The 14,310-nt window shown below is 38.8% G+C and overlaps 2 protein-coding genes across 2 annotated transcripts; one reads left to right on the forward strand and one right to left on the reverse strand.

Moving 5' to 3' along the window:
* Positions 1-1,322: 1,322 nt before the first annotated feature.
* On the forward strand, positions 1,323-6,375 carry LOC145215202 (uncharacterized). Its single transcript, XM_080083871.1, has 14 exons — positions 1,323-1,448; positions 1,517-1,629; positions 2,075-2,172; positions 2,264-2,382; positions 2,711-2,998; positions 3,430-3,717; positions 4,071-4,278; positions 4,460-4,569; positions 4,636-4,775; positions 4,849-5,011; positions 5,077-5,216; positions 5,358-5,535; positions 5,612-5,757; positions 6,098-6,375. Exons 1-14 carry the CDS (start codon positions 1,394-1,396, stop codon positions 6,269-6,271), a joined length of 2,220 nt encoding a protein of 739 aa, XP_079939997.1. The 5' UTR covers positions 1,323-1,393; the 3' UTR covers positions 6,272-6,375.
* A 2,017-nt stretch (positions 6,376-8,392) lies between these two features.
* LOC145215314 (uncharacterized) lies at positions 8,393-13,494 on the reverse strand. The gene is made up of 8 exons (XM_080083998.1): positions 13,414-13,494; positions 11,994-12,130; positions 11,848-11,936; positions 11,464-11,600; positions 11,319-11,363; positions 10,766-10,910; positions 9,238-9,398; positions 8,393-8,786 (listed from the first exon to the last, which is right to left on the reverse strand). Exons 1-8 carry the CDS (start codon positions 13,472-13,474, stop codon positions 8,494-8,496), a joined length of 1,068 nt encoding a protein of 355 aa, XP_079940124.1. The 5' UTR covers positions 13,475-13,494; the 3' UTR covers positions 8,393-8,493.
* Positions 13,495-14,310: the final 816 nt, after the last annotated feature.

The following is a 14,310-nucleotide window of genomic DNA, read 5'->3' on the forward strand; positions in this document are numbered from 1 at the left end:
GTGTTAAGGGCCAAAACTATCTTCATTTAATTCAACTTATTCGCTTGTTTGCAAAGTTGCAACATTCAATTAAGTACCGTGTAATATGTTTCGAAATTGCAGTTTCAGTTTAGGACGTCATACATGCCATAAAAAAGAACACAAAACATTTCTAATCGCGCGTTTGCTGCATATTTTTTTCTGGTTTCTGCATCACAGGGTTTAGTGAGAATGGAGAAATTACCGCATGCTACGTGCGACGTGTCATGACCGTCCAGATTTAGACCGAAAACAAGAATGCAAGACTGACCACAACAGGGTTAGGCTAATGTTTGGAAATTAAAATTGCTGCAAAATATTCTCATAATAGGACAAAAAAGTGTAACCCCTGGTATAAACCCCATTTCTACACTGAATTTACATTGTAACAAATATTATACGTATGTTGGTTTTATGTCATTACATACCCTTATCTAAAAGCAAAGTATAACTCTAACAGCAACTCAAATGTTAGCAAAAATTATAACTTGTTTCTCGAAACCGTTAAACGTGTGGTGCGTATACGCACAAAAAGCTGGTGAAAACTCTAATCGCTTTGTAACTCCTGCGTTACGTAAACTACTGACATTTTTACTTTACGATTTTTAATGCTGTAGTAATCACGTTTTGCGGGGTTTGTTTGGTGGATGTTTACAGGTAACAGTAAAGGTCTTATGTTGTTTTTTCTTTTAAAAATAAAGTCGTAGTGTTAAGTGTATACGTTTGTCATCACTTGTAACAGCCAGGACGTTGACCTTAAAATTTGTGTTTCATCGAAAACATTCACCAACAAGGAATGCGGCCTTTACTGCAACGGTTTATTAATTAGGACTGGGAAGTCTTGCTCGAGGCTCAATCCGCCTTCAAATCTAGAACGCGTCACTTCGCGACTTTTCTTGCGCCAGTCGCAGCCTGACATGGTATTTGATGACTCATTTTTTCGACATGCGCTTACTGAAAACGCAACTGTAGCGGTTGCCTGCAGTTAATATACTAATGTCCCGATTCTCATAATGCTCTGCGGTTTGCTCGAAACTATGAGCCGTCGAAACAAGATCTTGTTTGGATCTGCAATGATGTAATTTCCGAAATCCACCACGTTAATTGCAAGTTGCGTGTGTTTTTCCGGTTTCACGGTGGCACGCCAGTTTCTAGTCTAGTTTCGTTCTCAATATTACATTTTTCTGCAAAAAATCGAACGAAACCATGTTGTTTGTCTTTTTTGTGTTGCTCCCACAATATTGCCCCAGGCAGTATTAGCATCCTGCTATAAAATCCGGCGAAACGAGCTAAAAGATCATTGAGAAGAGGTAACAAAACTCAACGAACATCGTATTTTGGAATCAGTGTTTCAGTTTGCAAAAAAACGCTTATTATGCAAGTATACTTGCTAGTGCTGCTACTGTTCATGGGAGCTCAAGATGCTCTTGGTAAGTACGTTTTGGTAAACGCTGGTACTGTGAAAAAAATGTTTTTCATGCTTTAACCCTAATTTTAGGTTGTCATTTTCATCGGCATAGACGTGAAATAAAGGAAGATGTAAACAACACCGAAATTGTGGAAAAGACGAAAGTCTTGCGAAACTTTATGTCCTGGTGTCTGGAAACGAAAGTAAGTAATTGATTTGAAAATGTGTTATAGTAGCGACTTTAGTCCTTTTCAAGAATAGGGCACGCTAAACACGGAACATGTTTGAGTCCAAATAGTCAATACGTCTGGTAATGCAAAACAATTTTGTGGTCAATGCCTAATTTGTTGGCAACCACAAACGTAACGAAACATCTATAACTGAAAAATGTAAATATATTTCTTTTGATGTTAATAATAATAATTAGTTAGTAATCATGCAACTTGTTTTTCTGGTCTTGCTTATGGCGTCTTGCCGTCTTCTTAGTACACACAGTTTTTCATGTCCACGCACTTTTACAATGCGTTTACCCTGATTTACAATGGTGTAAGAAATCATTCAAATTCCCTACTTTACTATCTTTTAACTTAACTTAATCCAACTCCTATCTATCTTGGCCAACATTCTGAGCAAAATCCTTTATTATAGGTCGGTGTGTCAAACGACATCAAATCCTGGGACTCTGTTCTCGATTTCTCCGTTCTCGATTCAAAGTGGTTCCAGGAAACTGAACGATACAACTGCTCGTAAGTAACCTTAAGACATATGTTGCGGTATTATACCTGGTATAGATGACATATCAGACCCTTCGGGAGAACCATTTTTTTCTTTCTGCAGTGACGGGGATAACGACAATCGTGACTGTTGGCAGGAAGCCTTGTTTTCTTTCGTGAACAGTAGCTCGTATATACTTAGACCCGCTATACGGTGCATCAACGAATACCAAGAATTATCAGGTAAGACCACGATCTTTATTAAACAGGTGTTAGGGAACACCTTTAATACGACAGTATTTCGCCGATATTCAATGCTATGTGTGGTATCGGTACTCATCCGACACTTTGGCGTTGTATGGCACCAAACACTGGTACTTTTCCAAAAAGGAAAAATGTGCGCAATGCTATGGTTTTAAGTGACAATATTTTGCCAAATAATGCAGTCGCCATTGCAACACAACGATTACGAAAGACAAATAACTTTACTTTCTGTAGATATCTTTCAATTTGAGTAGAATCAATTAAAGTTTTTTTTTTTTTAATCCTCAAATGTTTGTTTGTTTTTCAGTTTCTGTACATGATTGCACAGTGAAAGGTTGGACTCCCTTTTTCAGCAACGGAAATGCGGAAAACAACGGAGACAGCGAATTATTGGCCGAACACCTGGAAAATTTTCCTGGCCAGATGTGCAAGAAACCAAACGCGATAAACGTGCGAAGGGTTTCGGATGGCAGGGATTATAAGGAAACTCGCGAAATTGTGGAGATAAACCCTAGGCTCGGGTTCTTATGTAAAAATAATTTACAGAACGACAGCCGTTGCGATGACTACAAAGTAAGATACTGCTGTCCGTATGGTAAGCCTGAGCTGTGTTTCACTTTGAAATAACCCGATTTGTTCTACTGTATTTGCCAAGGGACAAAACAATGATAAATGTATAAATGTGTTTGCTTTATATGTACTGTATCTCATACACAGACTTAAAACTGTTGCATGATTTCTTAACAACGAAAAATGGCTCTAAATGCCACAAATTTTGCTAGACTTGTAAAACCATGAATGTCATTAGATGTTGAAATGGTAAAGAACGAGCATTAGCATCACTCATGTTTTAAGTTGCGTCTCGTAGGTATAGTCATGTAAAAGACTGGCCATGAAAACCTGACACCACTGACACCAATCAAACCATATCTGACTCTTGCTAGTTAAGATTAACGTTAATTCAATACTGTAAACATCCCTAAAGCGTCATACATTGTATTTTATGTGTCTTTTGTTATGAAACAGAGCCGGTAGTATGGGGATATGCCGATGATTGGACCCAGTATTTCGACATGGATCAACCGTCTGGTAGCGGTGATTACGAGTTTCTTGCATCTGCTCGAAGAAGAGACCCGAGCGTTTGTCAGTATCCAAGTGCTGTGGAAGTAGCAGTTAAAGGAAGCGACGACGATTATCGCAGTGCCAAGCAGAATGTAAGTTTAAACTTGGAATTTGGATTCGTTTGTCGAAATGAAGACCAGAAGGACGGCAGGATGTGCTTGAACTACAAAATAAGATTTCGTTGTCCTAAACGTAAGTTCTGTTGTGTAGATGAAGGTTTCTAACATGGTTGCCAAATCATTTGGTACTATGTAACTACGTTTGTTTATTGCTGTAATCATTGCACCAAGTTTCAACAAACTTAAGTAACGAAAGCTTTCAGTTTGCATTGCTAATTTAATTGAGTTTGAAGTTTGAGTTGAACAAAAAAAAAGCAACGCTGTTTGACAAAAATCCTCAACAAGGAAAACACTTCGAAATGCTATTAATGTAGTGCATTGTTTACCTTTGGGCATAGGTTTACTGCATTGGGAATTCATAAAATTTAGAACTACTTCTCTAAATACAGTGACTCATTTTATATTCCTGTTCACGATTATTTGCAGTGCGAGATCAAAACTCCCAATGGTTTGCCAAGAACGCAAGTAATGCTCGATCGATCCACTCACGCGTTGCCAGACAGGTTACCACAACCAGCTACGTGCGATACTCGAATTGTGTCACTCGGACAGTTACTCTGCAACCTGACAGGTCAAAACTTAACATGGGAACAGTTGTTAAGTTGGTACGGGGGCATCTTTCGTATGGAAACCAGTAAGTACCTTTTAGGTTTGTTCAGAAAGTCTTTTCCGACTATCCTACCCGTATCTTAACCAGTTACATTAAATCTGTACACTTAAGTTTTGCCCAAGTAAGCTTTTGACTTATGAGGTTGAACGCCAGGTGAGATAGTGTTAAAATTTGAGTTTTTTACATTGGTGTATTTCTTCTGCAGAAATGATGTTTGGCAGGTACGTTTGCAGGAAATGGTACGCGACGACTCGCCAGTGGTTACAGCAGTGCAAACGTGCAACAAGGAGGTTTACAACATCACAACAAATCCAAGTACGGTTCAGTTTCAGTAAAAGTTTGCATTCAAAGCATTGGTTTATAGTTCCAATTTTTGTACAGCAAGCGGTTGGTCGAATTGGTCTCCGTGGGACAATTGTCCAGCAAGATGTGGAGAGTACGGTGAGCAGCTGAGAAGACGACAGTGCATCAACGGTGTCCCGGGACTGGCTCCGTGTGAAGGTTCCATCCACGAACGACGGGTAACCTTGACACTTTACATGGATTATTTTTTGTATGGCTGGTGATTTACATACACCATATTTGCCTTTTCAGAGATGTCAACCACCGCAGTGTTGGAGCAAATGGTCTCCGTGCACCAAGACGTGTGGACATGATGCTGTTAGGACCAGAAGACTAGAATGCACCAACCCTAATGACACCAGTATTACCTGTACTCAACCTTCAAACGAGACTCAAAATTGTCATCTAGGACCTTGTAAGTGTATAGCAGATTTTGTGATTTTAAAATAACACAAGTTCCCATTTAAATGTTGTTGGTAGGCGACGGCTGGTCCCAGTGGACGCCATGGTCTCAATGCCACTCCCAATGCGGCCAGGAAGTTGACCAGCGCAGGTCAAGATATTGTACAACCGGTGCACCTGGAAGTTCCAAATGCCCTGGGCCGGACCAAGAAACACAAGTAGGTTTTTGACGGTGTAAATCCTATTTGGCCAAAATGGTAATCGAAAGACATACTATGTTTAGCCACACCATACATTGACAAGACGGATTGTGTAGTAAAACGTATATTTTTAGTCCAGTGGTATTGTTGTTGTTATAGGCTTGCGAAGTTTTGAACCCGGTTTGTGGGGATTGGGGAGAGTGGTCAAGTTGCACCACCACATGTGGCGACGGTAAAAGAGCCAGAAATCGCCAGTGCAACAATTCACCGTGTCACGCACCAACTTCGCAAGAAGAGGGCTGTCCGAATCAACCAGCTTGTCCAACAACCGCCACTGGTAAGATTTTCAATGCACAGCGGTACGCATGAGAGTGAAAGTTTAACTGGCAAGCTCCATATGTTTTTTTACGTAGGTCCAGAGGAAGGCGGAAGATGGTCACCCTGGTCGTCCTGGGAATACTGTCATGCAAATTGCGGACAAACTTCCACCCAATCGAGAAGGAGATATTGTATGACTGGAGGTCATCCGCCCTGCATCGGTCCTTACTCGGAGTCACAGGTTAGTGTGGCGCCACAAGTGATAGTTTTTTCGCATGATAAACTTAGAATTTTTAAGCTGTCTCAAAAACGTTTTGAACTATCTTTGAACACGACACTGTGTTGTTAAACGCCATCATAAAAATGCAAATTTATGACCACATTTAGTCATTCATCCTTACATTGTTCGCCATTTATCCTTACAATGAGTTTTAACAAACATGAATTTCTCATGATTGACCACAATGATGAATTCTTGATTTAATGACCACGATAATGACTTAAGCTAAGCTAAGCGGTGTACGTTTACACACATAAACATACTTGCCTTATTTTTATCCTAGCAACTGTCTTGTTTGTAGGAATGCACGAAAAAATGTGGACACTGGACAAACTGGACAGAGTTTACCGTATGTAGCTGCGAAACATCTAAAAAATCGAGATCGAGAGAATGTATTGGGGCGGAGCCAAGAACGAACGGTTGCTGGGGAGATCCGGCACAAACACAAGACTGTTGGGCGGGACATAATTGTTAAAGACTTTATGATGCAATAAGTATATTACGCTTTCCGCCCTACTTTTTTTTTACATTTGGTAACATTATTTTTCGTGTTCGTTTTTTTGCAAATAAAGTATGATGAAATGAGATTTGAGTGAAAGTCCACTAGCCTTTACTGCAGCAAGTTTTGATTGTTTTTTGCGCCTGAAAAAAATCGGCTTGCAATCGATATTATGCATGTATTTATACATCCGTTGGATGTCGCTCCACAGTTGTGACGTCACATCTCATTTAAAACAACTCACAGCGTTTCTATGGTGGCAGTCAATATTCAATACAGGCAACAGATTGAGGATAGCAGAGGTTTAACAACGGAAGGTACGTTTATGCTACCACAGTTATACAGTAGTGACAATGTGTGTCAATCTTAGATAGGTTTATAGGATCATTTTTGTTGTTGTGTCAGTGTCTTAGGTATATGATAAGGAAAGAGAAGGGCATCGATATTGTTGATTATTGTAAATAAACACCTTGATTTTGGGCTAAAATAATTCAAAGACTTTTGCTGTGCAAAGATGGATTTAACAAACAGTGCTGAAAACACTTTACAGAAAACAGAAAAGATGATTAAAGATTTAAATTTGTGGTTACTAAATTAATACGGTTGTGATTTTTGCTTGGAAAAATTACCGTTGAGCATTAAAGCTAGCAAACTATACGTTAAGCAAAACAGTAACAAACGTTAGGCAAAACAGTACAAACAACCTATTTCCATCCATAAAATTAATTAGGATACGGTACATCGCAAACCACGTGGTAATCAATTAACGGCGCCGGGAGTTTGCCCATTCTGCGCGTTCCGACATGACGTCAGAGCGAGATATGCCTGGGGAAGGCGATGTCAGTGGACGAAACCACTTTTCTCAATGATGCAATGTAAATAATCTACCACCTGAGTCATGCTAAATTCATTCAGGTGTACGACAAGCAATGTGTAAGTAAACTTGTTTACCAAAAAAACAAGTTGTTGATATTTGCATGCTTTCGTGTCCAAGCTGCTATTTATAACAAATAATATTTAAATTTGTAAACGTTTTTATAAAACTTCGACGAACACCATGTATCACTCAAACAAAATTTGACACTCTATTTGGGGATTGCTCTATGCAAAAAAATGATTAAAAAGTTTTCGACGTTGCAATTGGAACACAATAGGACAACATAGTTTTTTACCCTGGTTCTTGGGTTCAGTTTTGCGCCAAAATCTTCGTAACATAAATGTGATGTTTTAACATAAAAGTGGTAACATCTTTCGACGATGTCGTTGTTTTGAGGTCAAGTAAACTATTCCTTATCTAAAACATATTATTATTTTTTCAGACACACGAAAGAACACTAACGAAAAGTGTGGAATTGTGGGATGGATAAGAATATATTTATGGAAAATTCCAAAAGCTTCACGTAAATAGTTTTTGTACATTTCAAAAATATTCAGGTACAAGCTAATTTAAGCTATTTGAAAAGAAGCAACAACAAAATGCGGAAAGTGCTTGGACACGAACAAACTGTGGAAACCAGGAACTGCAAAGATATGCAAAGGATGTGTTTGTGAGCTTGCCCAAGGCCGTATGTGGAATTTTCCCAGAACCATTTTTCTTTTGTGACCCCTAGACGTCGCTGTTGGGTTACAATTGGTTAAAGGTAGGTTTCATTTTGCGTCGGCGACACTTGCTGGCCTGTTTTATTGCGATAACTTTATTACAACGAGGATTTTCAAACTATTCATAAGACTTTTTAATACCTTTTTACAGTGGTTGAATACACGACGCTTTCAGCGCCAAGTTTAAAAAACTCGCCTTGCTTCAAAATGATTTACATGTTGATTGGACACACCTTAAACGAAGTCGGCGGAGGAACACATGGTTATTTTAATGTTCTACATTCTTTAGTTTACAGCAGTTGCATATGTTTTACGATCGGAAAATAAGGAATTATACGCATATACGGGTAAGGTGTTTTACATTTGCCGTAATTCTTCAGTTCGCCTAACCATACGTTTCTAAATGTATTGGTTTCATAAACTGTTGGAATTGTGACTAAAAACAATTCTATGATAATAACATTTTGAGTTTTTTTTGCATTTAACAACACAAATGCATTTAACACTGCAGTTATATAATTTTATACATTATATTTAATTTAACAACATTAAAACAAATATATTAACTTGTTTTTTTAGCTGGACAAACACTGAGACTATTAGCCTTGACAAATAAGCGACAAAAGTGGTAACACACTTGACGAGTTGCCAAACCCACCGCCTAAGCCACCACCTCCATTCCCTAGACTTGCAAATATGGAAATCAAAAAGTAGTTGCATAGGAAATTGTTTTGTCCTCGGTTGCGCCCACACTCGGAATTGCACGACATCTGCTGTGTTGCCTCGCCTTCGGAACCTTTCGGACAACTTCGGGATCTGCGTTTGCTTTCCGAAAACCCGGAGCAGGAGCATGTGCTCCAGGTTTGCCATTCCGAACAAGGCCTCTCAGGATCTACATCAAAATTATTGGTTTGAGGATAATATGCATATTATGTACAGAATCTGTATATAGATGTTCAAATGCAGTAGGTATTTGATGCAAACCAAGGAAGTAGTTGACGAAACTTGCAATGTCTAAACTAAATGTTGACAAATACTTTATTGTACCAGATGCTAAGTACAAAAACTACATTGAATAGTCCGTCAAAGAATGGGTTGGAATCATTTTTATGAATAATTGACAAACCAACAGTGCTTTTAAATTAGAATCAGTCAACACTGGTGTTAAATGGCATTTATTTCACCCATGTGGGCATCATCAGTCGCTGTTACTCAAATAGAATCTTATTCAATAGCAGTTAGATTGTGTATTAAACACTAAATGTCACTTGAAATCATTTACTTTGAAGAAGTTATTGATTTCAACAGGTTAATGAAAGATACGCAGTAAATAATAAACTTACTGTTAACTGGATAGACAAGGTTGTTGCAGGCCACTACGCTATTGCGTACAGGTGTGTCTTTTCGCATAAGCGCTTCGAATCTATACGGCCAGCGTGGAACTAAAGGATCGCCCTGTGTTATTGTTTCTTCCCCGTTTGCTCCACAATCAGGAAACTCAGGTCTATAAAAAGAAAAAAAATATTTGTTTGGAATTTTCAATCAAAAAGAATTAATTATAAGGCAACTTGATAGATTAATCGTACAAAACAAACATTTAGGCGAAAACACATAAACATTAACTTTTTAATTAACTCTGAATTGGACCGAAAATTGGAATTTACCCCCCAAAAAGATCACAACACTAATGTTGAGTAGCGTTCCGTTCGGCCCAAATTGGGCCCAATGTATTTTAACGACCCAAAGGAGGCTCGAGTCCGACCCGACTTACTACTTTTGAGATGCCATGATCCCACTCGCCCTCCAAATAAAAAGATAAGATAAACTTTGGTTGAAATGCCTCTACAACAGCGGTTCCCAAACTGGGGTCCGCGGTCCTTTAGGGGTCCGTGAGGCAATTTTGAGGGGACCGCGAGGCGATTGAAGTAATTCTATAATCTTATTTGGCGTCAGTTTGTGCCACTGAATAAGTTTAAATCAAAGTAGAATTGAGAATCGACTGTCTCCATTGCTAAACAATGGCCTTTATTGAATGACAGCTATAATAAATGCAATTGTTCGCGCACAATCGTAATGTTTTTGTCCTGTTTGTGAAGTCACATGCTGTCCTTGGATGATTATTATGCGCAATTTTGCACAACTGGCTAAAATCCTGCAATCAACTTTTGTTTTTATGAAATACACATTTAGGCTTAAGGACCGCGAGCCCTCGAAATAATGGCAAGGGGACCGTTTAGAAAAAAATATTAAAAAGTTTGGGAACCACTGCTCTACAACTAGGCTGCTCAAGATGTTCATAAATCAACAAGTTATATTATAACCGCGTATAAGATACCGGAATTTCTCGAAAAGCAAACTTTCCATTGTGGAATGCCGAAACCACTTGTACTAGGTAGTACTGACACGTGATGGGCATTGTTTTCATTACGTTGCGCCTGCGGGCATCAGTTTAAAATATTTTACATGCTTCATTACTAAACAATAACTATGCAAAACAGGTCATGTTTGTTATCCGAAACTTCCGCTGGAAAACCCAACTGTGTTAGAACTGCACGATCGAATATTTTTTGGGTTTTCCAAACGTTTTGATTTCGGTGGGAACTGCGAGCAATACGTAACAATCGCTGCACGTGTTAGATTCGGGAAAACCACACCAGTTTTCCGGGTAAAATTTCTACAGCATTCCTGGAGGTTCAAATTATTACGGGTATTTAGCTTATTGGAATAACAATCCAAATATTTCAGAAATCCAATTATTTTATGTTTATGGATAGCAAAATTATATCAACTTTTTGACCCTTAACCCGTGAAAAGTTTTTGTAATGCAAATCATGCGACTATCGTGTCGTGGCAGCATTCGGTTCACCTTACCCACATATTGTGTCTTCAGCAATAAACTCCGTCACCGACGCAAAATCGATTTCTCTTCGCGAAGGGGACAGGTTGATATTTTGTGAGTTGCACAGCCCGTAAGTACGAACGTTCTCTGAGTTGGGATGGTAATCGGTACATCTCTCTGCAAGAAACGCAAGTAACGTAAATTACAAGACAAATGGTGTTGAAAGAAATAACGTCGCCATGGAGTTCAAAATTTTTGGCTCGGTTGGGGATACGTTTGTCACATTTCTTTCGGCTCGGTTGGGGATAAGTACTGTTGGTCACTTTTTTTCCTTCTCAGTAAATCTTTATTTTATTAAAAGTCAGTTTGTTTCGGGTCAGGTTTCAGGCTTGTAATTTAGGTTCGTACCCGAATATCGGGTTCGCTTAAGTTTCTGCAACACGGGAATGAATCACTACTGTGTTGAGATCTTTGATATCTTTAAACGGTTTACAATTTCAATCCAAGTCGACTTCAGTGGTGACATCCGATATGTTCGTTATATAAAAAGTTATATAATTATAGAAAAGGAGGAAAAACACACACCTTGTGGACTCGTCTGTCGCTTAGCTCTTGAGCGTGGCCGCGACGCTGCAAATACAAAATCCATGTTCGGCTACTGGTTCTGTTAAAGTTTACCGTCTTTTTGCGGTATGTCAGTCAGAACGAAACTCAGCTAAACCGATCTCACCTATGGCTGCATTCGTCACGTTTATGTTGTACTCCGCAATACAGTCACTGGTATCTTGCAGAAATGGTGATGTTTGTCTCAAGTATTCGTTTAGTCGCAGTTGCCAGCAAAACACGGAATCTCCACCCCTCGACAGACTAAATTTAAACACAAAAGGGTCAGGCCTTATACTTCTAGTTGAACCCACCACATATAGTATAATCATCCATTTCTTGTACATAAAAGGTATTGTGTACCTTTATATGTGCGTTACAGTTTAAGCATACAGTTTTAATGTGGCAAAAAGCGGTGGGTAAGTCATTCACTCTTGTAAAAAAATGCAATACAAAGTCGTTCAAAAAATAAATCCCACCACTTTGTTTCCAAAATATAAAAAAAATCTACCTGCAGTTAGAAACGTCTGAATTGCGGTACCATTGCGAGTCTAGGACCGAAACGTCAACCACGCTACCCCAGTCCCAAATATCTCCAGCCTGAAAAACACGAAGTTCGTGGTGCGGCATGGGTAATAAAAAGTCGTTTCGGCTTACCCTTCTCCGCATACAGTTTGAAAAGAAATCGCGCAAGTAATTGGTGTAATCTTCTTCCAGCTCTGATGAGTCAGTTTGTCGTTTGGTGCGGCTTCGACGAGGAGGAGGTCTTCCACCGTGTCCTTTGTCGTGACAAGCTGTAACACAACACAGTTGCAAACAACATTTAAATTTTCCATAAAGGACGTATTGTGCCAAACACAGTTGTAGCGGGCCTGAAATCGGAGCCCGAACCCTAAGTCCGAACCACGGCCCGAATCGTTTTTGAGAAGCCCGTTTGGGCCCAGAAGTTTGATTGACATGCAGACCTACGCATTGAAGTCTTAGGAAAGACCAAGACTACAAACAAAACAGACAATTGGTCTTGAACAAGGCGTTTTAGGACTGTTTGGAATCCAGTAACCGGCTACGTAGCTAGTTAAATTTATGTAAAAAAATACTGACACAAAGTGTAAAATCAGGCCCGAATCACGCCAATTATTTGGAGAAACCTAAGCCCGAACCCGAACTCGGCCCAAAAAGCTCGGCCCGACTTACAACTCAGGTGCCAAACTTACGATCGTGTTTAAATAATTTGACAACATAATTTTGCGGCGATGGTTGAAAGTATATTGCATCGTATAGAAACGCTTCCAGAAGTACATGTTATTTAATTTTATTCTAAGTATTTATATATATTTGTCATCGTTAGTTCCTAATTCAAATAGAATCGTGTTTGCATGTTCCCATTTGCATGACAAAATCTTTAAAGCCGTTTATCTAAACTCTAAAACGATTTTGGCCGGATAGTAACAACAAAGCACAAATAAGATTAATCCTAACGTGATGCAGAAGAATTACAAGCGTTCTCGTTTGTGTTGCTTGTTAAACCTTGTTCGTGTTTTGCGACAACCGACTCATGTAGACGGTACTTATCTTTCGCAACGTGATAGTAAAATAGATACCCTTGTAAGCTCGTATTACCTCCTATCAAACTGGAGGTCAGCAGTAAAAAAGGTCACCTACTCTACATTCGATTTTTTGTGAGTACTTTATAATCCATCAAACACACCAAAGAGCAATTTAAGGTGTCAGTGCGTTTCCTTGTTAGTTTAGGTATTACTTTAGCACGAATTGTCATAATCAAAAGCTAGTCACAGTCGACAGGCAACTAATGTCAACTTATTTCAGGTTCTTTCTGCATTAACTCGATTTCGTCTTTCGATTTATAGGAGTTTGCCCTATTTTTACAATTATTGCACGGAACACTTTAAATGTACCACCAACGGCATCAACCCTTAACTAACTATACATAATCTAAAACATAACTGAGTTGCCATTAATCTTTCAGCTAAATTTTACTCACAAACACTATTGCAAATCGAAATGCCATATTAAAAAAGTAAAAACTTGCATCAGTATAATGCTAAATACAACAAACCGTGTAATTCTCCAATCCACGAGAACACCAGTAACGCCACAACGTATATGCAGGATTTCATGTTATTTGCAATCGACTGTTTTACAGCTAACGAATGAAAATAAAATTTTGGGTAAGTAATTTGTATCAGGCTGTGCTGGAAGAATTTTGCCTTGAGGCGAATCGCGTAAAGCGGTAATTGACGCAAGCGTCGGATGGCAACCAACGGGCTCAAGTTTACAACGTCTAAGTACGATTGATGTTGTGATCATGTATCGCTAATTTTTCTACACCACCCCTGGCACAACCTCAAGTAAAAGATCAGCTTACTCCAACACACAATTGTTGTTGTTTATAAAACAAACAATTTAGTGTTTTATAAGCTGTAAGTCTGAGGTCTCTTAATGAACCGCCAAGTTTATAATGTAGAACAGTTTTAAATATTAACTAAAATTTTAAAACACAAACCATACTGAAATCATACAAAACAAATATACTAAATAGCCCTTTGGTTTAATCAAGAACCCTGTGTCCTAATCGTAAACTTGTTTATGTTTTCGTTTAATAAAAGTTTTCGCATGCTTGTAAATTGACTTGCCATTTAGTAATTTTTGGTACTCTGTTAAAAACTTTGGAGGCGCGCAAAACAAACCAACTGCATGGTCCTGAATTCTATAGCAAATACCGCAAGGCACAGCAACTTGCAACCAATTTATAGTCTGGCAATAATAACATGGGGTTTTTCGCAACTATTCCGTGCCATCTTCTTACATGCCATTGGCGTCATACAAAATTTAAACCTCATTTTGGTCGTTTGTTGAATATGCCGTTGTAGCTTCCATGACACGATCGTCGAAAAAGGTGTTTTTTTGGCAACAAATTTTCCGTTGACAACACCAGCTAATAAACTTTCACGGA

Source organism: Phallusia mammillata, chromosome 2 (genome assembly GCF_965637545.1).
Source record: "Phallusia mammillata chromosome 2, kaPhaMamm4.hap1.1, whole genome shotgun sequence".
Lineage (NCBI taxonomy): Eukaryota > Metazoa > Chordata > Ascidiacea > Phlebobranchia > Ascidiidae > Phallusia > Phallusia mammillata.

Excerpts from the sequence above, each read along its gene's own strand:
- LOC145215314 (XM_080083998.1), bottom strand. The coding sequence starts at position 13,474 with ATGAAATCCTGCATATACGTTGTGGCGTTACTGGTGTTCTCGTGGATT. Across the intron at positions 12,131-13,413 it reads GTGGATTGGAGAATTACACG|CTTGTCACGACAAAGGACAC; the intron begins GTTTGTTGTATT and ends GTTGTGTTACAG. Across the intron at positions 8,787-9,237 it reads CCTTGTCTATCCAGTTAACA|ATCCTGAGAGGCCTTGTTCG; the intron begins GTAAGTTTATTA and ends ATTTTGATGTAG.
- LOC145215202 (XM_080083871.1), top strand. The coding sequence starts at position 1,394 with ATGCAAGTATACTTGCTAGTGCTGCTACTGTTCATGGGAGCTCAAGAT. Across the intron at positions 3,718-4,070 it reads AAGATTTCGTTGTCCTAAAC|TGCGAGATCAAAACTCCCAA; the intron begins GTAAGTTCTGTT and ends GATTATTTGCAG. Across the intron at positions 5,536-5,611 it reads TTGTCCAACAACCGCCACTG|GTCCAGAGGAAGGCGGAAGA; the intron begins GTAAGATTTTCA and ends TTTTTTACGTAG.